This window comes from Palaemon carinicauda, chromosome 39, assembly GCF_036898095.1.
Source record: "Palaemon carinicauda isolate YSFRI2023 chromosome 39, ASM3689809v2, whole genome shotgun sequence".
Taxonomy (NCBI): Eukaryota; Metazoa; Arthropoda; class Malacostraca; order Decapoda; family Palaemonidae; genus Palaemon; species Palaemon carinicauda.
Window position 1 is genome coordinate 21,599,084 of NC_090763.1, and position 25,676 is coordinate 21,624,759.

Here is a 25,676-nt window from a genome sequence, read left to right on the forward strand (position 1 = left end):
ACAAGCTTGGACTGCATGTCTTGCAGCAAAGCCCATTTAGGGTCTACGGGAGCAGGTGTGGCAACAGACGGGGTTAGCGACTGAGGCGGAACCATTTACCATCCCTGGAAGCCTTGTTATGTGTGAGATAATAGTACAGCAAAACTTCAAAGGCTCGACAAAAGTTGAGAAGTTGACCTGTAAACAACTTGGAGCGTCTCCTGGCTAGGCGCCATGGCGAGTCTACCAGAATTGAGAAGTCTACCTGGGCAGAGGCATGAACTCCCAAGCCGAGAACTTCTCTCGTGTCCTATCAGACTCTCGCTCTATAAGCCAGTTTAAAAGAAGGGAAATCAAAGGCTGTATCCCTAAAACTCCTCCTGGTGCAAAAACCAGTCGCCTAGCCAACGTAACGCTCTCTAGGAGAGCGAGAGAGCACTAGCTTAACAACAACGGCTTCGAAGTAGCTAGGCCTAGTGTAAGTTCTGACGTTAGGCGAACGAGGAGCAGCAGTTACAAGATCCGGACGAAGATCCTTAAAAAATCATCATGATTTAATTAAAGTCCATAGGAGGCTAAGCAGCTTAAGGCTCCTCTCCAAATGACAGAGTCCTCAAAGGAATATCAGTAGGAGGGAGAACAGCACTTTCTCATCTACAGGAACCTTGTCCGAGAAAAGCTAGGTTATCTCAGTGAGGGTCTCACTGGTGCATTAGCAGCAGACCAGAAGGCAACGTTATGTAACTGCTTGACAGTCTGTGAACTGTCAAAAACTGAACTGTCAACCACAACAGGTGCGTGAGGACATACAGCACTGGTGCATTAGTAGCAGACCAGAAGGCAACGTCATGTAACTGCTTGACAGTCTGTGAGCTGGCAACAACCATAGCTGTGTGGGGAAGCAAAGCCTCTACTCCTGACTGACTAGTCTGCTGCGGGCGAGTAGCGGTAACCACAGTGGGTTGCGGAGGTTGAAGCACAGCGTCAAAACAAAGCAACTTAACTCCACCCTCCTGTTGTTGTGGTAACTCGCGAACGTCAACGGAGGGTAGCGTGCGTCTGTGAACGTCAACGTGCGGCTGGCAGGGTACACTGCGCATGGGTGGTGGAACTCTCACAGGCGGAGTGCGGGAGCAGGTAGCGTCAGCGTCTACTGTACGCACAACCTTCTCCGCACGATACTCCTGCATAAAAGATGCTAACTGTGTCTGCATAGACTGTAGCAAAGACCACTTAGGGTCTACAGCAGCAGGTGCGGCAACAGACGGTGTTACTGCCTGTTGCGGTACCGCTTTGCCTCTCTTAGGAGGTGTGCAGTCATCGGAAGACTGCAGCGAGTCCGAACTGACCCAGTGGCTACACCTGGGCCGTTGGACTTGCGCGGAAGGGACCGACTTGCGCTTAATAAGCTGCGAGACCTTGGTCCAAGGTTTCTTACGAGAAACCTCTTCCGCAGACGAGAAGTAAATGGGCTCTCTCGTCTTTGCGTGGGTGGGGCGATCTTGGTAAGATACGCCCGAAACCACGGAGGGAAACGTCTGTTCGTTGATCAAGGCCTGACGAACCCATAAGTCGTTCGACATTACTTCTCCCCTGGGCTTGGGAGCTTGCAAGAGGTCCCGGACTAGGTGAACGACAGGCACGAACAGACGAACCCTCGGACGCAACACTGTAACACTTTGCGCATATCACTTTATCACTTCGATTTTCTGTTTTGCACTTATTTCACTGAAATCGAAACTTTTACTGATTTCTACCTGAAACACGCAATCCTACCCTTCATCAAAAGGTAGTAATTGCGAAAACAGTCGTATAATGCAACAGAAAACATATATAAAGATAAAGAATTCAGTGGCTGGGAAAGAGACTAAACACTAGTTCAAATAAACTACGTTTACAATCTCTCACCGCACACAGCCTGGGGACAAGAATAAAACCCTAGAAACGTTTTACCTTCTTCCCCGTACAGCGACTAGGGAGGAGAGCAATACGAGAACAACGTTACCCGCTTGAACGGAACGTTTTTTTCTCCTCTCTCCCCCTCCGTCTCTATCTCTCTCTCTCTTTCTCTCTTGATTTCGCACCTGAGAGAAGAGCCCAATTATATATCGTCAAAACATGTTATTTGGCTAAAGGAAAAAACTGAAAGGTTTTCCAAATAAAAAGTTCCTTTAATTTAGAATTTAAACCCTTTAAGCTAAGAAAGAATGAACGAAACGTCAGAAACGGTTTACTCTTACTGCAAAGTGAAACCGTGATACACTCTCTCTCTATCGTAACGATAGAGCGCATGTTGAACGTCCTGAACGTCAACAACTGCGTAGTCTAAAAAACTAAACGTTAGTTCATCTTTGAAAACAGTACGAGACTATCAAAGAAATTCTTTCATAAAACATTAAATTTAAAAAGTTTTAAATTCTTTAAAGGCTAAATACGATACAACGGGCTCAACGTTGATTAACTTCGGTTCCAAGTTAGGACCGCCTACTATCAGGAAAGGTCGCATATAAACAAAACATAAAAATTTATTTTTCTATGTTTATAATAAATGGAAAGTTAATCGAAGAGGCCTAATAAAGGCGGAGAGATATAAAATATATAGATCTATAACGTGTTAAGCAAAATTACTAAAAACCTAAACACACTTCCGTCTAAGGGAAGGGTCGGCCATTTAAAAGTGAAAGAGAGTCCATACTCTCTTTGTCACCATAATTAAATCTATCCAAAACGAGTTCAAGTTTTGAGATGAAGATAAAACCCCTGCATAGCGAAAGCTCAAAACTGGAATAGTGTACTTCACCAAATAGTTGTGAAAACAAATCCAGTTAGTAACAGCGTATTTAGTAGGTCTTGCCAGTGGCACGACAGAGAGAAAATTGGTTCTGTGTTGACATGGAGTACTTGAGTACCTGCTCGACAGATGGCGCAGTTGATGTACACCCCCACCTGTATAGCGATCGCTGGCGTATTTTGTCCTTAGGTTTTTCTGTCGGGCAGCAGAGCTGACAGCTATATGATCACCGGCTAAGTTTAATATTGAAAAAAGGGTTACACTCAGCACACTACCCTGAGGAACTCCTTCTTCCTGGCACTTACTCTCTGATAGAGTTTCCCCAACTCTCACTTGAAAAACTCTACGTGAAAGAAATGCCTGAATAAATAGTGGCAGCTCTCCTCTCAATCCCAATTCATGAATGGTTTTAAGAATACCATATCTCCATGTGGTATCATATGCCTTTTCAAGGTCAAAAAATACTGTAACATGGTGCTGTTTGGAAGCAAAGGCTTCACAAATAGAAGACTCAAGTCGTATCAACACATCAGTCGTTGAGTGCATTTTTCGGAATCCACATTGAATCGGTGATAAAATACCTTTCTTTTTAAGGTACCATATCAGTCTTGCATTGACCATCTTCTCCATGATTTTACATAAACAAGATGTCAATGCAATAGGACGATAGTTTGCTGCTAAAAACTTGTCTTTACCGGGTTTTAAAAAGGCTAAAATAATGGCTAGTTCCCAAACACTTGGGTAACTATGATCATGCCATATTCTATTAATAATGCTTAAAATAAATAGCTTTGTATTAAAATGGACATGTTTAATCATTGCATATGGAATTCCATCGGGTCCAGGGGCTGTATCGTTGCAATGAGCAAGTGCGGAATCAAATTCTCTTTCAGTGAAAGGAGAATTATACGACTCTTCCCTTCTTGTTGCAAAATTTAAAATTTTCTTTTCGTCAGTGCTCCTATACTGGTGACCAGGGGCTCCTTCACACTTGCTGGATACATTTGAAAAATGATTAGCCAGGGCATTGCTAACTTCATTTGCTTCAGTTACATACTGGCCATTCACCTTCAACACTGGTGGTGGGTTGGGGGTGAATTTGCCAGCTATCTTTTTTACTTTCCTCCACACAGAAGATGGTGGTGTTCTACTGTTAATGGAGGAAACAAAAGACATCCATGACTGGCGTCTTGCTTCTTTCATGGCACGACGGAACTGTGCTCTACATTTCTTGTACATAGTTGAATTCTCATCAGTTCTGCGTCTACGCAATCGTGTTAGAGATCTTCTTGTGGCTCTGTGGAGTGCAGTTAGTTCTGAAGACCACCACGGGACTGGTCGTTGTTTGAATAACCCTGTTGTTTTGGGAATTGAATTGACTCCTGCTGTATGAAGAATTCCATTCAGTAGGTCTATGGCATCATCAACACTTTCAAACTGTTCTGCTCTCCCTTCGATTTCGCTTAGCTCGGAAAATTTAACCCAGTCTGCCTTGTCTAGATTCCAACGTGGCGATCTTTGCAAAGGCGGACCCTTGTTGGTGTTTATAATGATTGGTGCATGATCACTAGTATGCCAATCATCTAATGTCCTCCAATCAAAATCAAGAAGGCAGTTAGAGCTTGCAATTGAAAGGTCAATGCATGACAAGGTACCTGTCTGAACATGGAAGTGTGTGGGCTCTCCTGTATTAAGGAGTCCCACATCCTCATTCTCCACAATTGATGAGATAATATTGCCCCTTGTGTTGGCCAAAACATCACCCCATAAAGGATGTCTACCATTCATATCTCCCAGTAAGAGAAAAGGTTGAGGGAGTTGTTGAATGACCTCTGCTAAATCATCATATAAAATATTATCATTTGGAGGTAAGTACAGAGAGCATATTGTATATTTTCTCCCTATATCAATTTGTACAACAACTGCCTGCAGGGTTGTACGTATAGACATGGGTATTTGGGGAACATCTCGACGAATGTACACGAGACTTCCGCCATGGCTCCCTGCTTGTTGATTATATGGTGTTCTATAGCTAACATACTCTCGAGGACTAGGAGTGTTAGAATCAAGCATACTTTCCTGTAGACATACAATTATGGGGGATTGCTCGTGAATTAGGAGCTTAAGTTCTTCATATTTCGCCCTCAAACCCTGACAGTTCCATTGCAAAATGGAGGAAAAAACTATGGTTTATCTTTTGGAAGAGCTTTTAGATGAAGTCTTCCCATTAGCAATTTTTGATCTAATGCTATTTCCCGGTGGTTTTATTAGAGAGGGTCTTGATAAATATGGTTTTTTGTTTGTGCTTTTCTTGTTGTCCTTCTGATCCAATTGTTGAGGGGGATGGTGGACCTCAACTTGAATTTCTGATTTATTTAAATTGTCTTCTGGGTGATCAGAAACATCAACAGACAAAACATCACATTTATTTGATGTCATAACTCTAATATTTCTTATGGAAGGGGGTGAGAGAGATGGAGGTCTCTCTCTTTTCCTATTTGTAGGTGGTGAGGATCTACCAGGTTTTTGCACCTTCCCTACCACAGGTGCACCTGGTAACTTTGTTTCGGGTGGAACCTCCATCAAATCAGGCAAGGACATGGCCTGAGAGAGGTTAGTACTATTGCTGGTAATGGGGGATGAAGTTTGTATAGAAGTGGGCAGTGTCGCAGTTTTAATACACAGTGGCAAAGCCTTGGAAGGCAATATGCTTACCTTGTCACGTAAAACTTTACTATCATTAGATGATGTATTTCTTTTCTTGGAATTACTGGCAGCACTATGTGGGTTCGATGACTCCTGTGGTATACTTTCTCTTGATTTCAGTGCCTTTGCATAGCTGTTTGGTTTTTTCAGTAGTCTTTTGGCATGTCCTACACTTATGTGTTCTACACTGGATTTGTTGAGGGCTGCTTCTTCAAACTTATAAATCTCACAGCTCCTGTCAGTTGACTTATGGTTTGAATTGCAATTCAAACAGCTGGGCTCAAGTGTACACTCTCCATGATAAGGACTGGCACAGATGCTACACATTTTTTCATTTTTACAAACTTTAGAAGGATGTCCAAATTTGAAACATTTGAAGCATTGTAAGGGCTTTTGTTTAAAAGGTCGAACTTTTATTCTTTCATTTTCAATATCGATGTGGAAAGGCACATCAGCATCCTGGAAAGTAAGGATAATCAATGACGTCCCAGGAATCTTATGCACTTTCCACACTGTTAATGGGCACATGGCTAGTATTTCCTCTTCTGTAAATTCATACAGATCTTTATTGAAGACTACTCCCCTTCCGTAACTAAAGTTTAGGTGGGGTTTGACATCTAACATATCCTCATCACTGCTTGTCATAAGGTTAGACAGTATTACTGATTGCGTGTATGATTTTGCATGGATTAGGAAGCTATTTTTCCCAAAGCGAGATATATCAACTGGTGCAATGGTTCCTACCTTTTTCTGAATTAGTTTGCTAATTTTAAAATAATTCCCATTACTCCATTTAGGCTCAGCAACAAGCCACATTGGTGGTTTTGGCTTTCTTTGGGGGAGCATAGTTAAATCGATATCTTTCTCAAACCAGTCAGCAGGTCTATATACATCCAAACTGTTTGGTATCTTATCACATAGGGCACCCATGACATTTAAGTTATTAATTTTTATATCATTGATGTTACATATTGCGTTGAATGCTTCTTCATGATTGTTATAAGTTATCCATGAATGCCATTTTTCATTTTCAAGTTTCATTCTAATTTCTTTTATCACTCCATAGCATCTAAATGCTTTATATATCATATCATAATCAGTATTTATTGGAATTTGGGTAACATGAAGGATTCGGAGTTTCCGTTTGTTACACGACTTAATTGGGTTTAAAACATGAGTAGAGGGGTCCTTTTTTGTTCCTAGGTCGTCAACAGAATTTTCCTTAATTGAATTAGCAGAGGTCGTCAACAGTGCCGGGGGAGAGTCAGCGTATCCAGGGGATGGGGGTTCGTTACTTAAAGAATCCATTAGACGAGAGAGAGAGAGAAAAGGGTTAGTTTGATGTACCTGCTCGAGAATGTTAGGCCATCACACATCAGAAAGGAAATTTGCACTCTCCACTATCGGCACAATGAGAGTATACTTCCCAGATGGTCCACTCCATACCCTACCCGAAGGATAGCATCAAAACAGATATAGAGGCACAGGTGTAAGCTGAACCCGCTTGTTAGGACTGAGACCAAGAAATTATGGAATCATCCTCCCCATATCTGTAATGACGGGCTTCCGGCCAAAAGCCAAGAGTCCTACCCCAAGCATCGGATCCCCCTGGATTCCGAAGACCCAACACTTGAGAATAGTTCCGCCAAAAAGGTCCAAACCATCTTCGGGATGGCTGAAATCATCCAATACTCTCACATATAGCTTTGAGTGCAAACACCTCCCAACCGTGACACCTCCTCCCACTCATCAAAGCAGGCAGCAATAAAGGATGTATGAACATCCCCGCCGGGGCTACAATAGATGTAGAAACATCCAAGCCATAGGGAAAAAAAAAAAAAAAAAAAAAATATATATATGTACATAATATATACACATATATAATGAGGGAAATTTTTCTCATAGAGTTTGGAAAGCAAGACGAAAGAAAGTTCATGAAATTAGGATAAGGTCGAAGTAATATTGAGAAAAAGAAAAAGGTGAAAGAGAGAAATTTAGATTCGAACTGGGGGAGCAATTTCCCCAAGTTCGAGAGCCCTCTTGCCCGTCACCAAGTTTCAGCACAGGAATGAAATGCCGTGCTGAAGCTCAATGACTTCATCAAGGCATTCTCTCATTAAGAGGGACGTGTGGGTGAGACACGTCTGGATGGGGCACGTGTAGATGTCTGGTAGAAGCTTGTCTGTGTTTTTCTGGATGATCAAGAGATAGCGGCAAATGTTGACTCCTAACCTTGCTGAAGGACAAGCAAGCACTCTTAAATTGCTAAAAGCGAGTTGATCGCAGACCAAGTCTAGTGGGTAGCAAAGAAATGCAATCGGCTTCTGATTAGCTAGGTTCAGAATGTTGATTCAACAACACTCAATAGAAGAACTGTTGCTTGCGTGCGTAAACATAAAGGGAAACAGAATTCCTTTAGATCAACTTCAGGGAAGTCTAACTCAAAGGCAGCAAAGGTGAGAATCCTGCATTGACCTTTGACCAATTGATCAAGTTAAAAGAGACTTCTTATCTTTAAGCATGCCTCAAACTCAAGGACAATGTACCAAGACACTATAGCATCATACCTGCAATGAAGTCCAAGAAAATCAAAGTAAAATGCTGGAAAAGATGGAAAATCTGCTAAAGTCTCCAGCCAGTTGAAGTAGTGTCTATATTGACAGCTGCTATCAAAGGTGACAACTCGGTGAGCAAGGAAGAGTTATAAATGTTGCAGAGGCTGTGCAGTGAGTGCACATGGTGTTTTAGCCTGTGATTTTAGCCAGGAAGTGTTAAGAAAATTATAGAGGCTCCCAGAGGGGGTGGGGTTTCCCTGTTCCCAGCTGATAACCCCGTGCCAACTACCTACACCTCGTTATAGAATTTTAACTGCCATATTCCAGCTTCATTGTTATCATTCTCATATGTAAAGGATGATGATTTGTATTTGTCCTGGAACAAAGAAAGAATAGAAAAAAACAGCCATACTCTGTTTACCACAGAGAGTAAGTTTGTACAGCTCTGAGTCTTAAACCAAAGTGGATACTCAGTGTGCTGGTGTGGGTGTAGGGTTTCCAGCTATGCTGAAATCATACTCCCATTAAAGAACGAGGGTTTATCTTTGTGAATGAACAAATTCCAGTTTAATTAATTTCCTGCTGAATTTTCAAAATTTTTCCTCATCCTATGACAAATCTAGTATAGTTTTGAATCTTCTTTCACCAAATGCAGATAGTATAGGATTCACATCACCTTCCTACAGGAGAATTTTACCAAGACTATAATCGCAGTGTATTCTGTAATTATAAATATATTCTAAGTTAACATCCATGTGAAACTTACCTACATGAATTACTTTTTCATTACCAACACCATCTATGGCATAAGCTTTGAAAAGAGGATGCAGAAGTCCTTTCCGTGGATTCAAAATCAATCGAAAATCCCTGCAAAATAGCAAATTGTAAAAAATCAGGATAATTAGTTCATTAAAATAAATTTGGAAATAATTTGTATTTTTCATAACATACAAACCTGGAGCTATTTATAGGGTATTAGTTTCGGCAATGCTGAAAACCAGCCAAGACAATTTTAGTGAGGGATAATTACCCCATCTGCTAGTTAGCGGGAGGGGGTTGGGGTAGAATAGCTACCCCGCTAACTCACACCTGTCGGTTGACTGTTGAGTAACCACTTTTGATTTCTGGCAGGACTTCTAGGGGGGAAAGGGTGGCAGGCCAATTTGTATAAATAGCTCCAGGTTTGTATGTTAGGAAAAATACAAATTATTTCCAAATTTGTTATTTGTTCCGACACAGCTACAAACCTTCGCTATTTACAGGGTGACTTACTCTTAGGAGGGAGGAAGTTCTACCAACTGGCCTTGGTCACCACCTGGGGTTCCCTCTAATTGATCTTTGATCTAATTAGTAGGAACCCTACCCTCGCTAAAATCAAATTAGTTACAAGGTAACTCAATGATAGCGGCTTGCAGAAGCTTGTGTGAGAGAGACTCGTGGCTTGTCTTTATGTAGGAACTCGAGGATAAGCATGAGTTTTAAGACATATCCAATACCCCCCCTCACGAGGTATTGGTGACGTAACAAAGTATTTATTCATACTCAGGATGCACAAGGAAAATGAATCTTACCTGCAGAGGAGTGAGGTCAGCTATGCTTTGGTCTTGGGGAATTGTTTCCCCAGGGGGGGAGAAGGAGAAAGAAAGAAGGGAGCCAGACATTCTTTTCATTCACCCCAGACTACCCCAGGTAACTTCAGCCCTCAACCCTCTGCTACTTGTTCATCAAGGAGCCTGAGGCATTAGATCACTTGTTGTGCAGCCATCACAGGACCAATGGAGAAGGTTTCCATGCTCCTGTGGGTTACGTCTTTCAGGTAGGGGGCTGTGAAGGTCGTCTGACACTTCCACACGCCCGCTTGCAATACCTGTGCCACAGAAAAATTCTTCTTGAACGCCAGAGACGTTGCAATGCCTCTGACGTCATGAGCTCTGGGTCAGTTGGACAGAGGAGGATCTGGATATAGAGCGTATTTGATTACTTTCCTTATCCAGGAGGAAATAGTATTCCTCGTGACCCTCCTCTTGACCTTCCCTGTGCTGACAAAAAGTGCTCGTACACGGGGGCAAGCTTTTGCTGTTCTTCTTAAGTAACACCTCAGACTCCTTACTGGACATAGTAACAGTTGGTCTGGATCTTCGGTTACAGAACGAAGACTCTATCCGAAATGGGCCGAACCTGGAGTCCGGCACACCCGGATTTTGAGTCTTAGCTACAAACTCAGGGACGTAGTTGAGGATTACTTCCCCCCATCTCCTAGAGTGGGAGACATCAGCAGATAGACCATGAAGTTCGCTGACTCTCTTGGCCGAAGCCAGAGCGAGCAGGAACACCGTCTTCCACGTGAGGTGGCAATCAGAGGCCTGGCGTAGTGGTTCATAGGGGAAGCCCTTCAGAGACCTGAGGACCCGAACCACGTTCCAAGGGGGAGGTCTTAGCTCTGCCTGGGGACAAGTAAGCTCATAGCTGCGTATGAGCAAAGAAAGTTCCGAGGAGGGAATATCGACTCCTTTCAGTCTAAAGGCCAGACTCTAGGCTGAGCGGTAGCCTTTGATTGTCAAGACCGAGAGAAGCATTTCTTCCCGAAGGTATACAAGAAACTCCGCTATAGTTGGAACAGAGGCATCGAGGGCAGAGATAACCCTTCCACGACACCAACCGCAGAAAACTGACCACTTCGCCTGGTAGACTGCCTCTGTGGATCTCCTGAGGTGTCCAGCCATTCTTCTCGCAACCGGTTGCGATGCAATATATAAGGTGTTTGTATCCAAGAAAACTTAGTGGAGTTGTATTTTATGAAACATAGTAATTTTTTTAAACCTGTACAGTGAACCCTCGCTACTTCGCGGTTCGACCATCGCGGATTCACCACTTCGCGGATTTTTTCCATAACCCATATATATACAGTAATATATATATATATATATATATATATATATATATATATATATATATATATATATATATATATATATGTATGCATGTATTTATGTATATATGTAGGTATGTATATGTGTATACATATAAATATATATATATATACACACACACACACATATATATATATATATATATATATATATATATATATATATATCTATATATCTAAAGTAGGAAGATGTGATGTAGTTCTAAGGGAAAAGTATGGGAAATATGTCTGGGTAATAAGCAAAGCTCTACCTCCAGTTTGTTTCTACATTATGATCAGAGATAAATGTAAACAAAACATTGGTTGCCATTTTTTATCGTGCTTTTTAGCATGTTTAGGAAATGCATGATATAAAATCACCTTTACTATTTGTGCCTGTTTTAGTTTAGGGTACTGTAGTACATGCATTAAATGTTCTGTACATTATAGGGTAGTTTGTTAACAGTACTACGTACAAGGGAAGGTTTTAAAAGTCTGAATATGTATGTTGAATAAATAGGTAAATATGGTGTCACTACTTCGCGGATTTTCACCTATCGCGGCCGCGACTGGAACCTATCTACCGCGATAAACGAGGGTTCACTGTATATATATATATATATATATATATTGATATCCCTCTGTGCCCATATATGACAAATTCGAAGATAATTTGTATTTTTCCTAACCATACAAACCTTAGCTATTTACAAAGGGTTATTACTTTTAGCGTAGCTGAAATGGCGAGCCATTAGAATTTAACGAGGGTGTATTACCCCCGCGCTAGTTAGCGGGGGGGTAGGGGAGTGGTAGCTAGCTACCCCTCCTCCCCCTCACACACAGGTGAACACTCACTTTCACTTAGAGGTAGGACTTGTCTTGGGGGACAGGGCTGGCGGGCAAATATGTGTAAATAGCTAAGGTTTGTATGGTTAGGAAAAATACAAATTATCTTCGAATTTGTCATTTGTTCCGTAACCGAAATACAAACCACGCTATTTACAAAGGGTGACTTATCCCTTAGGAAGGGTGGAAAGTCCCCAGCCATACTGGCTTTGGCTTTACCCGGGGACTCAGAATCCGAGTGAGTCGCACTCGAGAAAAGGAGTCCCTGCACCTCACAAGTTCCTTGCACCGCAAGGAACCATGTGGCCTACGTAAGCTTGTGTGTGAAGGAAGAAGTGTGACCCGTCTTAGGCAGTTGACCTGGAGTTCCAGAAGGAACTCTGGGTTAAGACGTTCCCAATACCACCTCGTCAGGGTATGGGGGACGCGACAGTATTGACTCAATACTCGGAACACAAGGAAGCATGGTTTACCTGCAGAGGTTCGAGGTCAGCTATGCAGAGACCAGGATGCTGCTTCCCCGTAGAGGGGATGATGAAGAAAGAAGTAAGGGCCAGACATACTTCTTTCGTTCATGCAGACTAAAACCTGATAACAATGCCCTCAACCTTCTGCTACCTGTCCAAAAAGGAGCCTGAGGTTAGACCAGCTGTTGTGTAGCCACCACAGAGCGATAGAAAACGTATCGAGACTCCTGTGGGTCACGCCCTGCAGGAAGCGGGCTGCGAAGGTCATCAGACGCTTCCAGACTCCAGCTTGTAGCACCTGCGTCACAGAGTAGTATTACTCGAAGGCGAGGGACGTTGCGATGTATCCAACATCGTGCTGTAGGGCGACGTGACGGGGGAGGGTCTGAAGACAGGTCGAGATGAATGTCCTTGAGTCCGGGCTGAAGAGGTATAATGGTGACTCTCCCCCCATGTCCTCCTTGTGTTCCCAAATCGGCTGCAACTGAGGCCAAACTGCAGCTGTTCCCAGCGCTAACCTCTCGATTCCTGTACTGGCAAGAAAGAGAAGGTCTTGGGACATCAGACACAGAATGGAGACTCAAAATCTTGAATGAATCGGACCGAAGGGTCGGGACCCTCAGATTCTGAGTCTAGCCAACAACTCAGGAGCGAGCCTGAATGTTGCCTTCCCCTCTTCCTTAGAAAGGGGGGGAGTAGTAAGAGACCAAGAAGATTGCTTACACACTGGCCGTGGCCAGAGTGAGCAGAAGACCCAGGGCGGAATACAATCCGAGGCCTGTCGTAAAAAGGTCTTGAGAAGATCTCTTAAAGGACTAAAAGTCCGAGCCATGCTCCAAGTTGGAGGTCTTCCTCCGACTAGGGCAGGGACGATCGTAGCTTCGCATGAGCGAGGATAGATCCAGCGGGCAGAAAAAAGTTATTCCTTTAAGCCTGAAGGTCAGGGAAAGGCTGAGCGACAGGCTTCATTGCCAAGAGCGGAAAGGAGTTTCCTCCCGCCGAAAGGCAATAAGACCGTTATTGCTGGAGAAGAGGCCTCACGGGAAGAGGTATATCTCCCACGGCACCAACCACCTTAGACTCTTCACTTTGCCTGGGAGACCCCTGTGGATGACTATCGCAGATGACGCGACCTCCGTACCGCGACTGTAGCGGGTTGTCTCTTCTAGAGGAGGAAGCGTAGTGTCTCCAGGCATGAAGCCGAAGCGACGCCCCGGTTCGGGAGAGATGTCGCAGTGTGGTTGCTTGAGTAGTCTGCGCCGTGGGAGAAGCTCTCCCGGGAGTTCCGTCAGGGGAAGCAGAGGGTCCAGAAACCGTTCTGCACATAGTCCCAGTGGAGCTCTCCCATTGAAAGGTTGACAGACAACCTGGTTTTGTTGAGACCCATTGTCCGCAGACAAAAAGGAGGGAAGACGCAGGCGTCGAAGTTGTCCCACCATCACCGGAATGCATCTTGCCAGAGTCTCGGGGTCTGAGACTGGGGGGAAAACTAGCGGAAGCTTGAGGTTCCAAGCTGTCGCGATCAGGTCCCCCAGACCAGCACTTGCTGGTTACCCAAGGTCAAAGACCCCTAGGTACACTCTCTCTATGAGGCTCTGCTCGGATAGTCTGAGAGAAACATTCCCCTGCCTGGAATGAGAGAGCCGATGGTGGAATTGAGAGAATCTCAATCATCCCGATATCTCTACTGCAAGATGTGAAGGTGTGAAAATGCGTCCCCTGCTGGTTAGCATGAAGTCGACACGCAACGGGGCGACTTGGCAGGAGCGGTAGGATCTGAAGAGGGGCCAGACTAAGGCCCTTAAGCCTGCCTGAATGATGGAGAGGTATCCTTCAGGTCTTGACCATAGGCCTGGACCGGAACATGCCCCCCCCCCTTTCCTTTGACGAGTCCGAGAACCGCATCAAGAATGTGGGGAAAGGACGAGAATATCCACTACCATCAAGAGGCTCCATAGGTCAACACCCATTGCAGGTTTAATAGTTCCGCTGGTCCCATAGGGCCAGGGAGTCCGGTTAAACATTGCCTGAAGCCACCGGAACTTGGATCGCCCCACATGGAACTTATCCTGAGGCGACCGTTCGGACTATAAACGGGTCAATGAGGAAAGAAGAACTAGGAAACGTTCCAAGGTAGGGCTGAAAACTCTGCTTGACTGAGAACAGGTACTGCGACTCTCCTCAGTCTTGCCACGGTGAACCGAAAGGAAGGCTCGGAGGATGTGGTAACAGAATCTGGCGTCCCCAGGTGGCCACCCATCCAAGTACCGACGTTGCTTAACCTCGCTGGACGGACGAGAAGCGGGGTTTCCAACGTGGTAAGGCGGTTGACTCAATATCATGGCCAGATACTCCAGATGTTGAGGCAGAGGAAGAGAAGGCTCCAAGCAAAATACCATGAGCCCACACTCATGGTCAGCATTCGGAAGCTTTTCCCGGCGCTGAAGAAGGTCGAAACCCGAGCCTACCGGAGTTGACCAGCCCTCCAAACAGCAGAGGAGGCGGAAGTCTGCACCTGAGCGGCCAAGAGGAAGGCAGGGAGAGTTCTCTGGGGAAACAAACCTGCTATGCCACGGCGGGATAGCCACACTGCATCATAAGCAGGAATACTTGCAGTTTAGGCTGAATTCGACGAGCACCCTGGAAGATGGATGGAATGGAAACTGAAAGTACCCGTCCTTCCGATCCAGGGTTAAAGGAGTCCTGTCGCCTCGTTACCAGTCTGATCGATTCTGCTGGTCTACGCTGGCCGAAGTTTGTTCGACAAACTTGATCAGGGCTGAGAGGTCGACTATGGACATCCCCTCTCAGATCCTTCCTTACAAGAAAGGATCGACTGAGGGGGCCGGGGGTGAAGCCGTCGATGATCCTAAGGAAGACCTTCGCCTAAGGTATGGATCATTCTGCCCAACCGGGCAACTCTGCTGATGCTATGGCATAGAGGTTCAGAGACACTGAATTCGCTGACAGAGACGGCAGGCGCGATATCCTTGGCTACTCACAGAGATTGTGCGGGAATGGGCATCGGGAAGCTGTCATTCGGATGAGTAACCTTAAGCATCCTCCCAGCGAAAAAACCTGCAATCCTAGAGTTCGTGAACTCCTTTTAGGACTATGCCCCCCCGGGGGAGTCTCCCGTGCCATCTGTTCCTGACAGGAGGAAACTACAATTGGACACCTTGTCCCAGTTGTCGTAGCCGATAACTTAGGCCGACGTGGTTGAAAGAAAAGGGAGCTGGAGCCCTGCAGAGTCTGGAAGAAAGCGCCTTGGAGGAGTGAAACCGGAAGTCGATTTACTCCGCACAGCAGATGTTTAAGTCTCTGTCCTTGGGCAAAGACAAAACTCTTCTCAAGGATGGAAGGGTGTCTGAGGTCGTTGACCTCCACAGATGAGACACCCGAAGGAAGCCTTCAGTCAGTGCGTCCAGATGGTACAACATCGAGCTTGTCCGCAAGTAGATACTTAACGACGAAAGGCCAAGGTGCCTGAGCTCGAGAGGAGGAAAGTACCCTTGATCTTCCTGTAGCTTCCTTGAACCAAACCTCGGGCCGTAACCGAGGAGGGAAAGAACCTGGTAAGCTCCCAGAGGAAGAGGTAAGCAGTCACCCCTTGTCCGATGGAGAAATCTTCAACGGAAAGCCCCCCCCGCCAAAAATCCTTCCAGGGCGGGAGAAGGAGAGAGTACTCGTGCAGGAGAGGGGACCCTCGAGACCGACCTCTTGGGAACCAACTTCGCCCTGGGGGAAGTCACCACGAAGTCCACTCCTCTCTTTCTCTTTAGCGTAGGAGAGACAGCCGCTGGTTTGTTACCCTGGCCGGTGAGTGCTGGTTTCATAAACCTCATTAACGCCCGTGCCAGCGGATCAAACCATGTCTGCTGCTCCAAGGACACAGAGTCCGAAATCCTCGCTAAGGTGAAAGGGATCGGGCGATCCTTTGGAGAGGACACGACGGTTCCTGCCTGAAAAAGAAGGTGGGAAGAATGCTGTACTGACCTGTCTTCGTCCTGCACTACCAACCTGTGCTTGGATGGAGGTGATCCCGAGTGCCGCCTAGGAGCACGCGTCCCTGCTGCTACCACCGGCTGTGGAATTCGCCGCGAACTATGGTCGCGCGAGGGCGCGCGGGCGCACAGGCGAGTGGTCGCGCGGGCGCACAGGCGAGTGGTCGCGCGGGCGCGCAGGCGAGCGATCGCGCGGGCGCGCAGGCGAGCGATCGCGCGGGCGCGCAGGCGAGCGATCGCGCGGGCGCGCGCAGGCGAGCGATCGCGAGGGCGCGCAGGCGAGCGATCGCGCGGGCGCGCAGGCGAATGGGCGTGACGGCGAGGGATCGTGCTGCCGCGTAGGTGAAGAAGATCGCTGGCGGTAAGCGATGGCGAGCAGCATGTGTAGGTGAATGATCGCGTGATAGGGTGCGATGGTGATCAGCATCCGCAAGAGGGCGAGCGTTCAGGGTTGTGCGATGAGGAGCAGCATGCGTAAGCGGGCAATCGTGCAGGGTTGTGCGATGGCGAGCAGCATGCGCAGGTGAATGATCGCGTGAAAGGGTGCGATGGTGATCAGCATCCGCAAGAGGGCGATCGTTCAGGGTTGTGCGATGAGGAGCAGCATGCGTAAGCGGGCAATCGTTCAGGGTTGTGCGATGGCGAGCAGCATGCGCAGGTGAATGATCGCGTGAAAGGGTGCGATGGTGATCAGCATCCGCAAGAGGGCGATCGTTCAGGGTTGTGCGATGAGGAGCAGCATGCGTAAGCGGGCAATCGTTCAGGGTTGTGCGATGGCGAGCAGCATGCGTAAGCGGGCAATCGTTCAGGGTTGTGCGATGGCGCGATCAGCATCCGCAGTTGAGGGTCGCGCGATGGCGATCAGCATCCGCAGTTGAGGGTCGCGCGATGGCGATCAGCATCCGCAGTTGAGGGTCGCGCGATGGCGATCAGCATCCGCAGTTGAGGGTCGCGCGATGGCGATCAGCATCTGCAGTTGAGGGTCGCGCGATGGCGATCAGCATCCGCAGTTGAGGGTCACGCGATGGCGATCAGCATCTGCAGTTGAGGGTCGCGCGATGGCGATCAGCATCCGCAGTTGAGCTAGTAGCTGGCGAACCATGTTCCTTCAGAAGTGTTGGAGAACGTTGGCGTGCCAGCTGTAACACACGTGGGCGATCCGGAGATCGCTGGCGAGCTGATGATCGCTGACGAGCTGACGATCGCTGGCGAGCTAATGATCGCTGACGAGCTGATGATCGCTGACGAGCTGATGATCGCTGACGAGCAGAAGGCTACGCGTGGAAGCCTGCACAAAGAAGAAGAGTCCTTGACCCCGACCTGAACCGAAGTTCTAGATCGCGAGGGCGAACGTGGGCGCACAGGGCACGTAACAGGAACCGCAGGGAAGATCATCTTGAAAGCGCTGACGAACAGGAGAGCGCTGACGAACAGAAGGGCGTGCAGGGAAACCCTGACACGCAAGGGAAGAACCCCCGTGGGGGCAACCCTTTGCCCCGAAGGGATCGTTGTCCGCCGGGAGACTGATGTCCGTCGGAAGACCGCTGTCCGTCGGGAAGACCGTTGTCCGTCGGGAAGACCGTTGTCCGTCGGGAAGACCGTTGCCCGTCGGAAGACGAGATTAGACTGCTGTCCATCTGCACCAAGACGGAAGATCGAGAAAAAGAAGTTGTAGGCTGCAAACGGAGATTCAAAAAGGCGCCTCAAGCACCCTTATAGGGAGATGAGAGGCCCTTACGACGAGGCGGACGGAGGGCCTTACGGCGAGGGAGGCCAACAGCAACAGCAACAGAAGAAACCTCCGAAGAGGAGTCTCTATGAGTGTACTCTCTCGCGAACGAAAGAGAAACACTTCGTGGAAGAGACTGGTCAGCCAGTGACCTAAAAGGGGCAATCCTCCGAAGAGGAGCTCCTGCAGTTGCCCAGCCCCTTGAGCGAAACTGCAGGTGCGACCGCTCAGCACCAAGAGCATAGTCGCACGAAAAAAAGGCAAGAGAAGAACCCCCCAAAAGAGGAAAAGCTCAAGCCTGGACAGGAAAAAACTTCCCTCGGAAGGAAAGTTATCCGCCCAAGGAGGCAAGCCTCCTGACTGTTCTAAAATGAACTGGAGAGCTGTCCGTCGACACGGGAGTACTACCAGTAGAAGGAGACACGCCCCTGACGACAATACAAGGGGGGAGGCAGCAACAGCCGAATCCCCAGGACTCAACCAGACAGCTCACACCGTTGCTATATTACAGAAACGAACTAGATCGGTAACTGTAAAAAATAAAACAAATAATATTAGTACACATTCATTCCCCCGGGAAGGCTCCGAAGAGGAATCCCGAGGAAAAGGAACAAGAATTACACAACAGGCACGTGCCCTCACAACCACTTACACTCGCGGAAGGAGAGCTGTAACCAAAACAGAATTATAACAATTATAATTATGTAACTATGTAATTATGTAATTTAAAAATGAATGAACACTAAAGAAAAAAACGAAAACCCCGAAAGGAATCGTTCTACAAGCTGAAAAATCAACAACTACAATTAGATTCATAAACTAATTGAGACAAAATGTACGGCGTAGCAACCCCACCCACACGGGAAGGAAGCTACAAGGGCGTAGTAAAACATAGTAAAAGGGTGAACGACCTCAAGAGAGAGAGAGAGAGAAAGACCGAAGTCAAACTCGATCGCAACCCATAAAATTAGGCCGTGGTGGCCTAACTGCCGAGGCCTCCACGTAGATATCGTACACTACACACACACATCTGAAAAGGAAATTTACTTATTCTATACTCAAATATATATACAAACATGAAAACATGTTTACATATATATTGAGTAAAAGAAAAGTAAGCGATTAAGTAAAGACAAAACAGACAATGGCTGCCAAGCGAGGACCAAGACAGAGACGTCTGTCACAGTCCGAGCCAAAAGTGAAAGTGAGTGTTCACCTGTGTGTGAGGGGGAGGAGGGGTAGCTAGCTACCACTCCCCTACCCCCCCGCTAACTAGCGCGGGGGTAATACACCCTCGTTAAATTCTAATGGCTCGCCATTTCAGCTACGCTAAAAGTAATAACCCTTTGTAAATAGCGTGGTTTGTATTTCGGTTACGGAACAAATATAAAAAATGCTTTGATCTGGTATTATTCCTTTCCAGGTATTGACAGCAGCCCCTACACTCAGTAGGGAGTGTAAGGGAGAGAAAATATAGAATATTTCCTGTTACCAGTCTGTACTAGTCTGTGATGCTGCTCTGTATTCATATAACCCGCCTTGTAACTAGAAGTAAGCTACTGTGTTGCTATTTGAGAGTGTGTCATAAACATTAATAGTTAACAGGAGCTATTGAAATGGCATATCTGGTCAGAGGCCCAAGGAGTGAATTCATGTTAGGCGGGGAATGACTGTGTTCGAGTATTGTTATAGTGGGCCCGCAGAGAGTTGTACGACATAGTATGCAGCTGTACTGTTCATAAATTAGGACTGTTTAAGTGACTTTGCATCCCAATGGTGGACGGGAGATTGATGAGAACAGTATTGATTTAGGGAAAATTGTGGTACTGTATTTTTCGCCGTTATATGTTCTTTATAGATGGCTCATTAGATAGTAAGTGTTCAAGTTTATTACTGGTCATTACCGATGTTATAAAACTATAGTATTGCGGGGTTCTCCTTTAAGCTTAGTTCTGAAGAAATGCTTTTTTTGTTTTAGAGGCTATGTTGAGAATCCTAATATTTCTAAGTCTTTCAAATCCTCAGGTTCTGCAGTCATAGTTTTGTAAGGATTTTGAAGTCCCGTTTTGTAACTGTGTGGTGATATATCTTGCATGTAGCTTAGAATTTTTTCTCTTGCTGGTACAATATGCAAAAGGGATGATAATTTTGCCTTTGACTATCTTAAGTGATATATTAATGTATTCTTAATAGAATATTTACAAATAAATATTTTTTTTTCTTGTGTTTTTATGAATACAGCATTTCATTTCAGAACCTCTTACCACGGGGTCTTTTCCTCAGCCACTGTTTTTTAATCTCATAAGCAGTGTAATTTATCATAATTCATTTTCCCACACTGTGTCCAGTTATCAGAAAAGACTATTTCCTTTCACCTAATGTTCTTATACTTTTATTTAAAATCCAGCTAGCCCAATGAAAGGTATGATAAAAAGCAAGATTCCAGCTGGGTCCCCTTGCCCAGTATAAATCAAGGGGTGGTGCCCAGAGCTCCGTTCTCTTGACCTGTTATTTACTTTTTTTGGGGTATTCCACCGTTGTATATTTGTTGTGTAGTGAACGTCAGGTTGTGGTCGGCATTAGGACACTAGGCAGTTCAGGTGCTACCTCTGGCCACAGTCCGCAAACCACTACATAATTTTTGGTGCCCAGACACGGGAAACACCAACCTTTAGTGATGGCATCGTCATCAAGTAAACGTCGAAGGGCTAAGAAGAGCCTGAGCCGGGATGTGGCGAGTCTGGTCCAGATTGTCAGTGACCTGGCAACTCAGGTCAAGTCCCTGACACTTGAAGTAGCGGCCCCGAAGAGCGTGGAGCCGTCACCAACGTGCCACGTTGCCACTGGGGTCACAACCACAGTGACCACCAGTGCTCCATCTATGTCCCCTGCTTGGCCAAATTACAATGGTCTGGCAATTCCAGTGACTGGAGCAGAGCAACTGATTGGAGGTCTCCAGCCCCCTCCAGGGTTCACACCGTTAATCCCCCCTGTACCAGGCTTTTGGGAGTCTCCTGTGCCAAGTGGACTGCTTGCTTCCTCGCCTGTTCTGTCAACTAACTCTGTTAGTCCACCAGAGCCTGCAGCCAGTGGACTAGGGGAGCAGTTCCTGGATAATCCGGCTGAAGCCAGTAGGCCAGAAAAGGCTCCAGCAGCTACTGCTGAGGCAGTTCTTGCCCAGACAGGAGCTATCCCAAAGCGGAGACGCCAGGCCAAGGAAAGAGCCAGACCAGCCATACCTGAATTGACCATGTCCCAGGAGTCAACCAGCGACGATTCTGGCAGCGAGACTTCTGGAGACACTACCAGTTCCTGCCTCAATGTCAGCTCAGCTGACACAGTCTCCACCGACCACGTCCAGTCCCTCCAGACAGAACGCAGTCTGTCTGATCTGCTTAAGGTCCTCGACTCCAGGAGGAACCCCAAGCCTGGAATCTTCCAGCTGGAAACTGGCCAGAGTTTTGCCCGATTCGTGAGGGATTTCGAGGCCTACTGTGCCAGTAAATATACCGCAGGAAGCTCTGGCCGGTGGACTGTTGACCTTGGAAGATTTCTGAAGGGAGATATTCATGAGGCATTCTCAGCTATGGGGGGTCCCGAGATCTCATACCCCGTCATGAAGGAACGCCTTCTCGACTGGTGCCGAGAAGCCCGAGAGAGGCATGATGCTGTTAGAAAGGCCCGGTTCAGCAGTGCTACCAGTGGCGAGGGCGAACTGCTGAAAATCTACGCCGTCCTGTTAGCCTCCCTGTACAAGTCTGCCTATCCTGGCCGTAGTTTGGACCGGAGGAAGCTTAGGCAGAAGCTCCTCAAAACTGTTCCAAGCAAAGCTGTAAGTTGGCTGGAACAGTCTCTGGCCACCATTAATGTCTCCGCTGGCCGTCAGGCCACTTAGCAGGATGTTTTGCACCTGTTGAGTGTTCTCGACGAGGTATCCCGTCAGCGAAGCCAGAAGGCAGAGGATTTGGCCATCAGTCGTGTGGGACAGTCATGGCACGGCTCGTATGCCGACAGGGTTGCCATGGCTGCCCCCAGTCGTTCACCTGGACCTGACAGAGCGTATTTACACACTCCTCCTCGACCAGTCCCCAAACCTGCACCTGTGGGAGTGCGCCTGCCACCTTCGCGCACCCCGGATAGATCTCCCCAATTCCAGAGGAGGTACTGTGCATGGTGCCGAAAACCAGGGCACTTTGTGGACGAGTGTCGCAGACGCCTCAACCTCTGCCTACATTGTGGCTCGTCCAACCATCATGTGGCACAGAGTGGACGACAGGCGCCGGTCATGAGCAGATCACCTGTCCAGAACACAGCTAATGCCTGCAGCCCTGGGAGGGAGACTACCTCTGTCCAGACTCCTTCAAGGTGGAGAGCAGTACCGGTGAATGCTACTCCGACCCCGTCGTCCTATTCTGGATCAACCAGTAGCCGGGAGACCCGAAGTGGGAGCGAGTCCAGTGCTCCATCTCGGACTGTGGGGAAGAAGAAGAAGAGGAGCAAGAAGGCAAAGCCCAGGAAGTCAAGAACTGAGGAGTATCATAGGGCTTTAAACACCAGGCCTTCGATGTAGAAGATGGGGCTACATCGAAGGAGGGTGTGAGTGCTAGGGTGCATGCTCCTAGTATTCCGGCGGCAGCCTCGGAAATCTCGATTTCCAAGGTTACCCCTCAACCTGAAGAAGTCATTGCACCTCCAATGGCTCTTTCAGGATTGGCCTGTGATAACCTGTCCTCGACACAGTCCAGAGCTTCTCCAACTGACTCCTCCAGGGAGACAGCAGAAGCTGAGGCAGTATTGAAAACCCTACGTAGGGTTAACCTGGCGCAGTTGGCTCCTGTACCACTCATGGTTGTCCCAGTGACCATGTCTGAGTTTCCATCGGGAGCATTGGATGCTCTCATTGACTCCGGAGCTGAGGTCAACCTCCTGTCATCGAGAGTAGTACAGGATTACCAGCTGCAGATGGTACCCAACACCATTGGACTGAAGGGTTTAGGGCAAACAGGACCTAAGACCCTAGGTATTGTACTGTTGACCCCTATACTGCATGGAATGACATTCGCCCCGGGTATGTTCCATGTAGTGCCTTCAGGGACTATGGCTGAGCACGTAGTGCTTGGTTACCAGTTCTTGAGAGCAAATGGGGTGATAGTTGACGGTTCCCGAAATCGGCTGAGCGTTGGCAGTACTCCCCAAGAGCCTCTTTGGGAGTACTATGTCCCGATACGTGGAGCCTGTTGTCAGCAAGTGCTTTATGCACTTGAGGTCCAAGCAGCCGATTCAATGAGGATTGCCAGTATTGAGCCAGTACTTGTTCCAGTTAGTGTTAACTTTCCTAAGGGACTTGACACGTCTTTTAGGTGCCCTGCTTGTCCGACCAACTGTTGGCCGGAAATGTATTATGATGGCGACATCATAACCCCTGGTCTGTCAAGGAAAGTTACAGCAATTCCTGGCATCCTTGAACTGAAAGACAAAAAAGCCTCAGTTTTAGTCAAGGGTTCATCTGAAGAAACTGCCAAGATCAAGAAGGGCGATCTCTTGGGGAAGGTGTTCACCATAGCAATGGTGGATGCTCCTCTATCCTGCCTGATAGCACAGGAGTGTGACCTGACTCCTGAACCGAGCGTATTGGAAGAGATAGACAATCTGTCTATCTCCGACGAACTGGACTCTTCTCAGAAGGATCAATTTTGTCAAATGCTTCGACGTCATCTTCCAGTCATCAGTACTGGTGATGATGATGTGGGAGAGTGCTCAAGCACACCAATACGCATCCACCTGTATGACGATTGATTGATTGATTTAAAGTTTTCAGGCATCCTGACATCTGAGGTCATTGACGCCGGTAACATTTAATTTATGTATACAAAAATAAAAAATAAAATAAAATAAAAAATAAAAGAGTATTCAATTAAAATCATAAAAGTTAAATATTTTTCAGAAGACATGCTTCTGAAATAAATCTAAAAATGCCACTTGCATGGTAGGACACATTATTTCCAAGAATTTTGGCAAGGATGAACCTGCCACCCTCACCTCGAGCCTCAAACAAATATCTATTCCTTAAGTTGTTATAATTGGGGCATTCGGTCAACAAATGCCTCACTGTTAAAGGTAATAAACAGTCGTCACAATATGGTTGCTGTTGGTCCTTCAGCAGAAACTCATGTGTCAACCGAGTGTGACCAATACGGAGACGACAAAGAGACGTCTCCCATTTTCGGGGCATCATATTATACCTCCAAGGAGATATGACATTTGTTACCTCTCGCATTTTATTCCCATCTAGGCTATCCCATTGGTGTTGCCATTTATTGCAAACCAATTTCTTGATGTCAGGTAAGAAATCATTACAGGCAATAGGATACCTTCTTGGCAGCAACTCGGATGCAGCATTCTTAGCCAGTGAATCTGCCTTCTCATTCCCACACACACCTACATGTGCTGGAACCCAACAAAATTGAACTGTTATACCTCTCCGTCCAATAATAAAAAGCCATTCTAAAATCTTTAAAACTAGAGGGTTATTAGAATTAAAAACTTCTATAGCTTGAAGGACACTCCTTGCATCACTAAAAATTGTAAAATTACCCTCCTTCTCCAATGCTATTTTCTCAATAGCGGTTAATATGCCATACAGTTCGGCAGTAAATATGGAAGCGGTCAGAGGAAGTGCACCTCTACAATTAAAACCATTACTATGTACCCCAAATCCAACACCAGCATCAGATTTAGAGCCATCAGTATAGATAAAAGTTGATCCTCTATGTTCTTTAACATGTTCATTAAAAAGAGACCTGGCTTCTAGGTCTGACATATTCTTCTTATCTCCTATAAAATATTTACAAAAAGATATCTCTGGTAATTTCCATGGAGGTGTTGATGATACCTTGAATGGAAGTACCTTACATCTAATTATATCCAGACTGTTTAATAATTGTTTCACCCGAAAGCCATAGGGTTGAGGAGATTTTGGGTGCATTTCAAAGTATGTTGGGTGCCTTACAAGGCTTGCAGTCTGGAAGGCTAAAGAATTAGGGAGTCTTTGCAATCTAAATCAATACCGAAGAATAGAAGACATCTGGTAAAGGTCTAGTGGTAACTCTCCAGCATCAACAAGGAGACTTGGGATAGGTGATGTTCTGAATGCTCCCGTGGACAATCTAATACCTGCATGATGTATTGAATCTAATATTTTCAACTGGCTTGGGGTGGCTGAAGAGTATATTTCACAACCATAACTAATTTTGGAAAAAATCAAGGACTTGTATAATTTTAAAATAGTATTGCGGTCTGCCCCCCATGATGTATGGGACAATACTTTTAAAATATTCAGAGCTTCAACACATTTAGCTTTTAGCGTTTTTAGGTGAGAAACCCATGTAAGTCTACAGTCAAATATCAAACCTAAAAATTTGGTTTCCGATACACATGGGATCCGTTGACCTTTAATGTATATATCCGGGTCTGGATGCGCTCCCGGATACGACAGAAATGTACAATAGTAGTTTTACTTGTCGAGAACTTAAATCCATTCATATCGGCCCACTGGATAATTTTGTCAATTGAGAGCTGTAGTTTTCTCTCAACCGTTGCCATTCTGGCTCCAGCAAATGATATGGAGAGGTCATCCACAAATAATGTTGAGAGAACATCCCGGGGAATTGCTGAGGATATCCCATTAATTG

At 46.3% G+C, this 25,676-nt stretch overlaps 1 protein-coding gene across 1 annotated transcript in view; it reads right to left on the bottom strand.

The window, feature by feature from the left end:
* Nucleotides 1-25,676, bottom strand: part of LOC137631068 (ADAM 17-like protease) — a 299,072-nt gene that overhangs the window by 142,491 nt on the left and 130,905 nt on the right. The window contains exon 3 of the mRNA XM_068362674.1: nucleotides 8,798-8,898. Coding sequence (XP_068218775.1) covers nucleotides 8,798-8,898 — 101 coding nt within the window. The remainder of the gene's footprint in view (nucleotides 1-8,797; nucleotides 8,899-25,676) is intronic.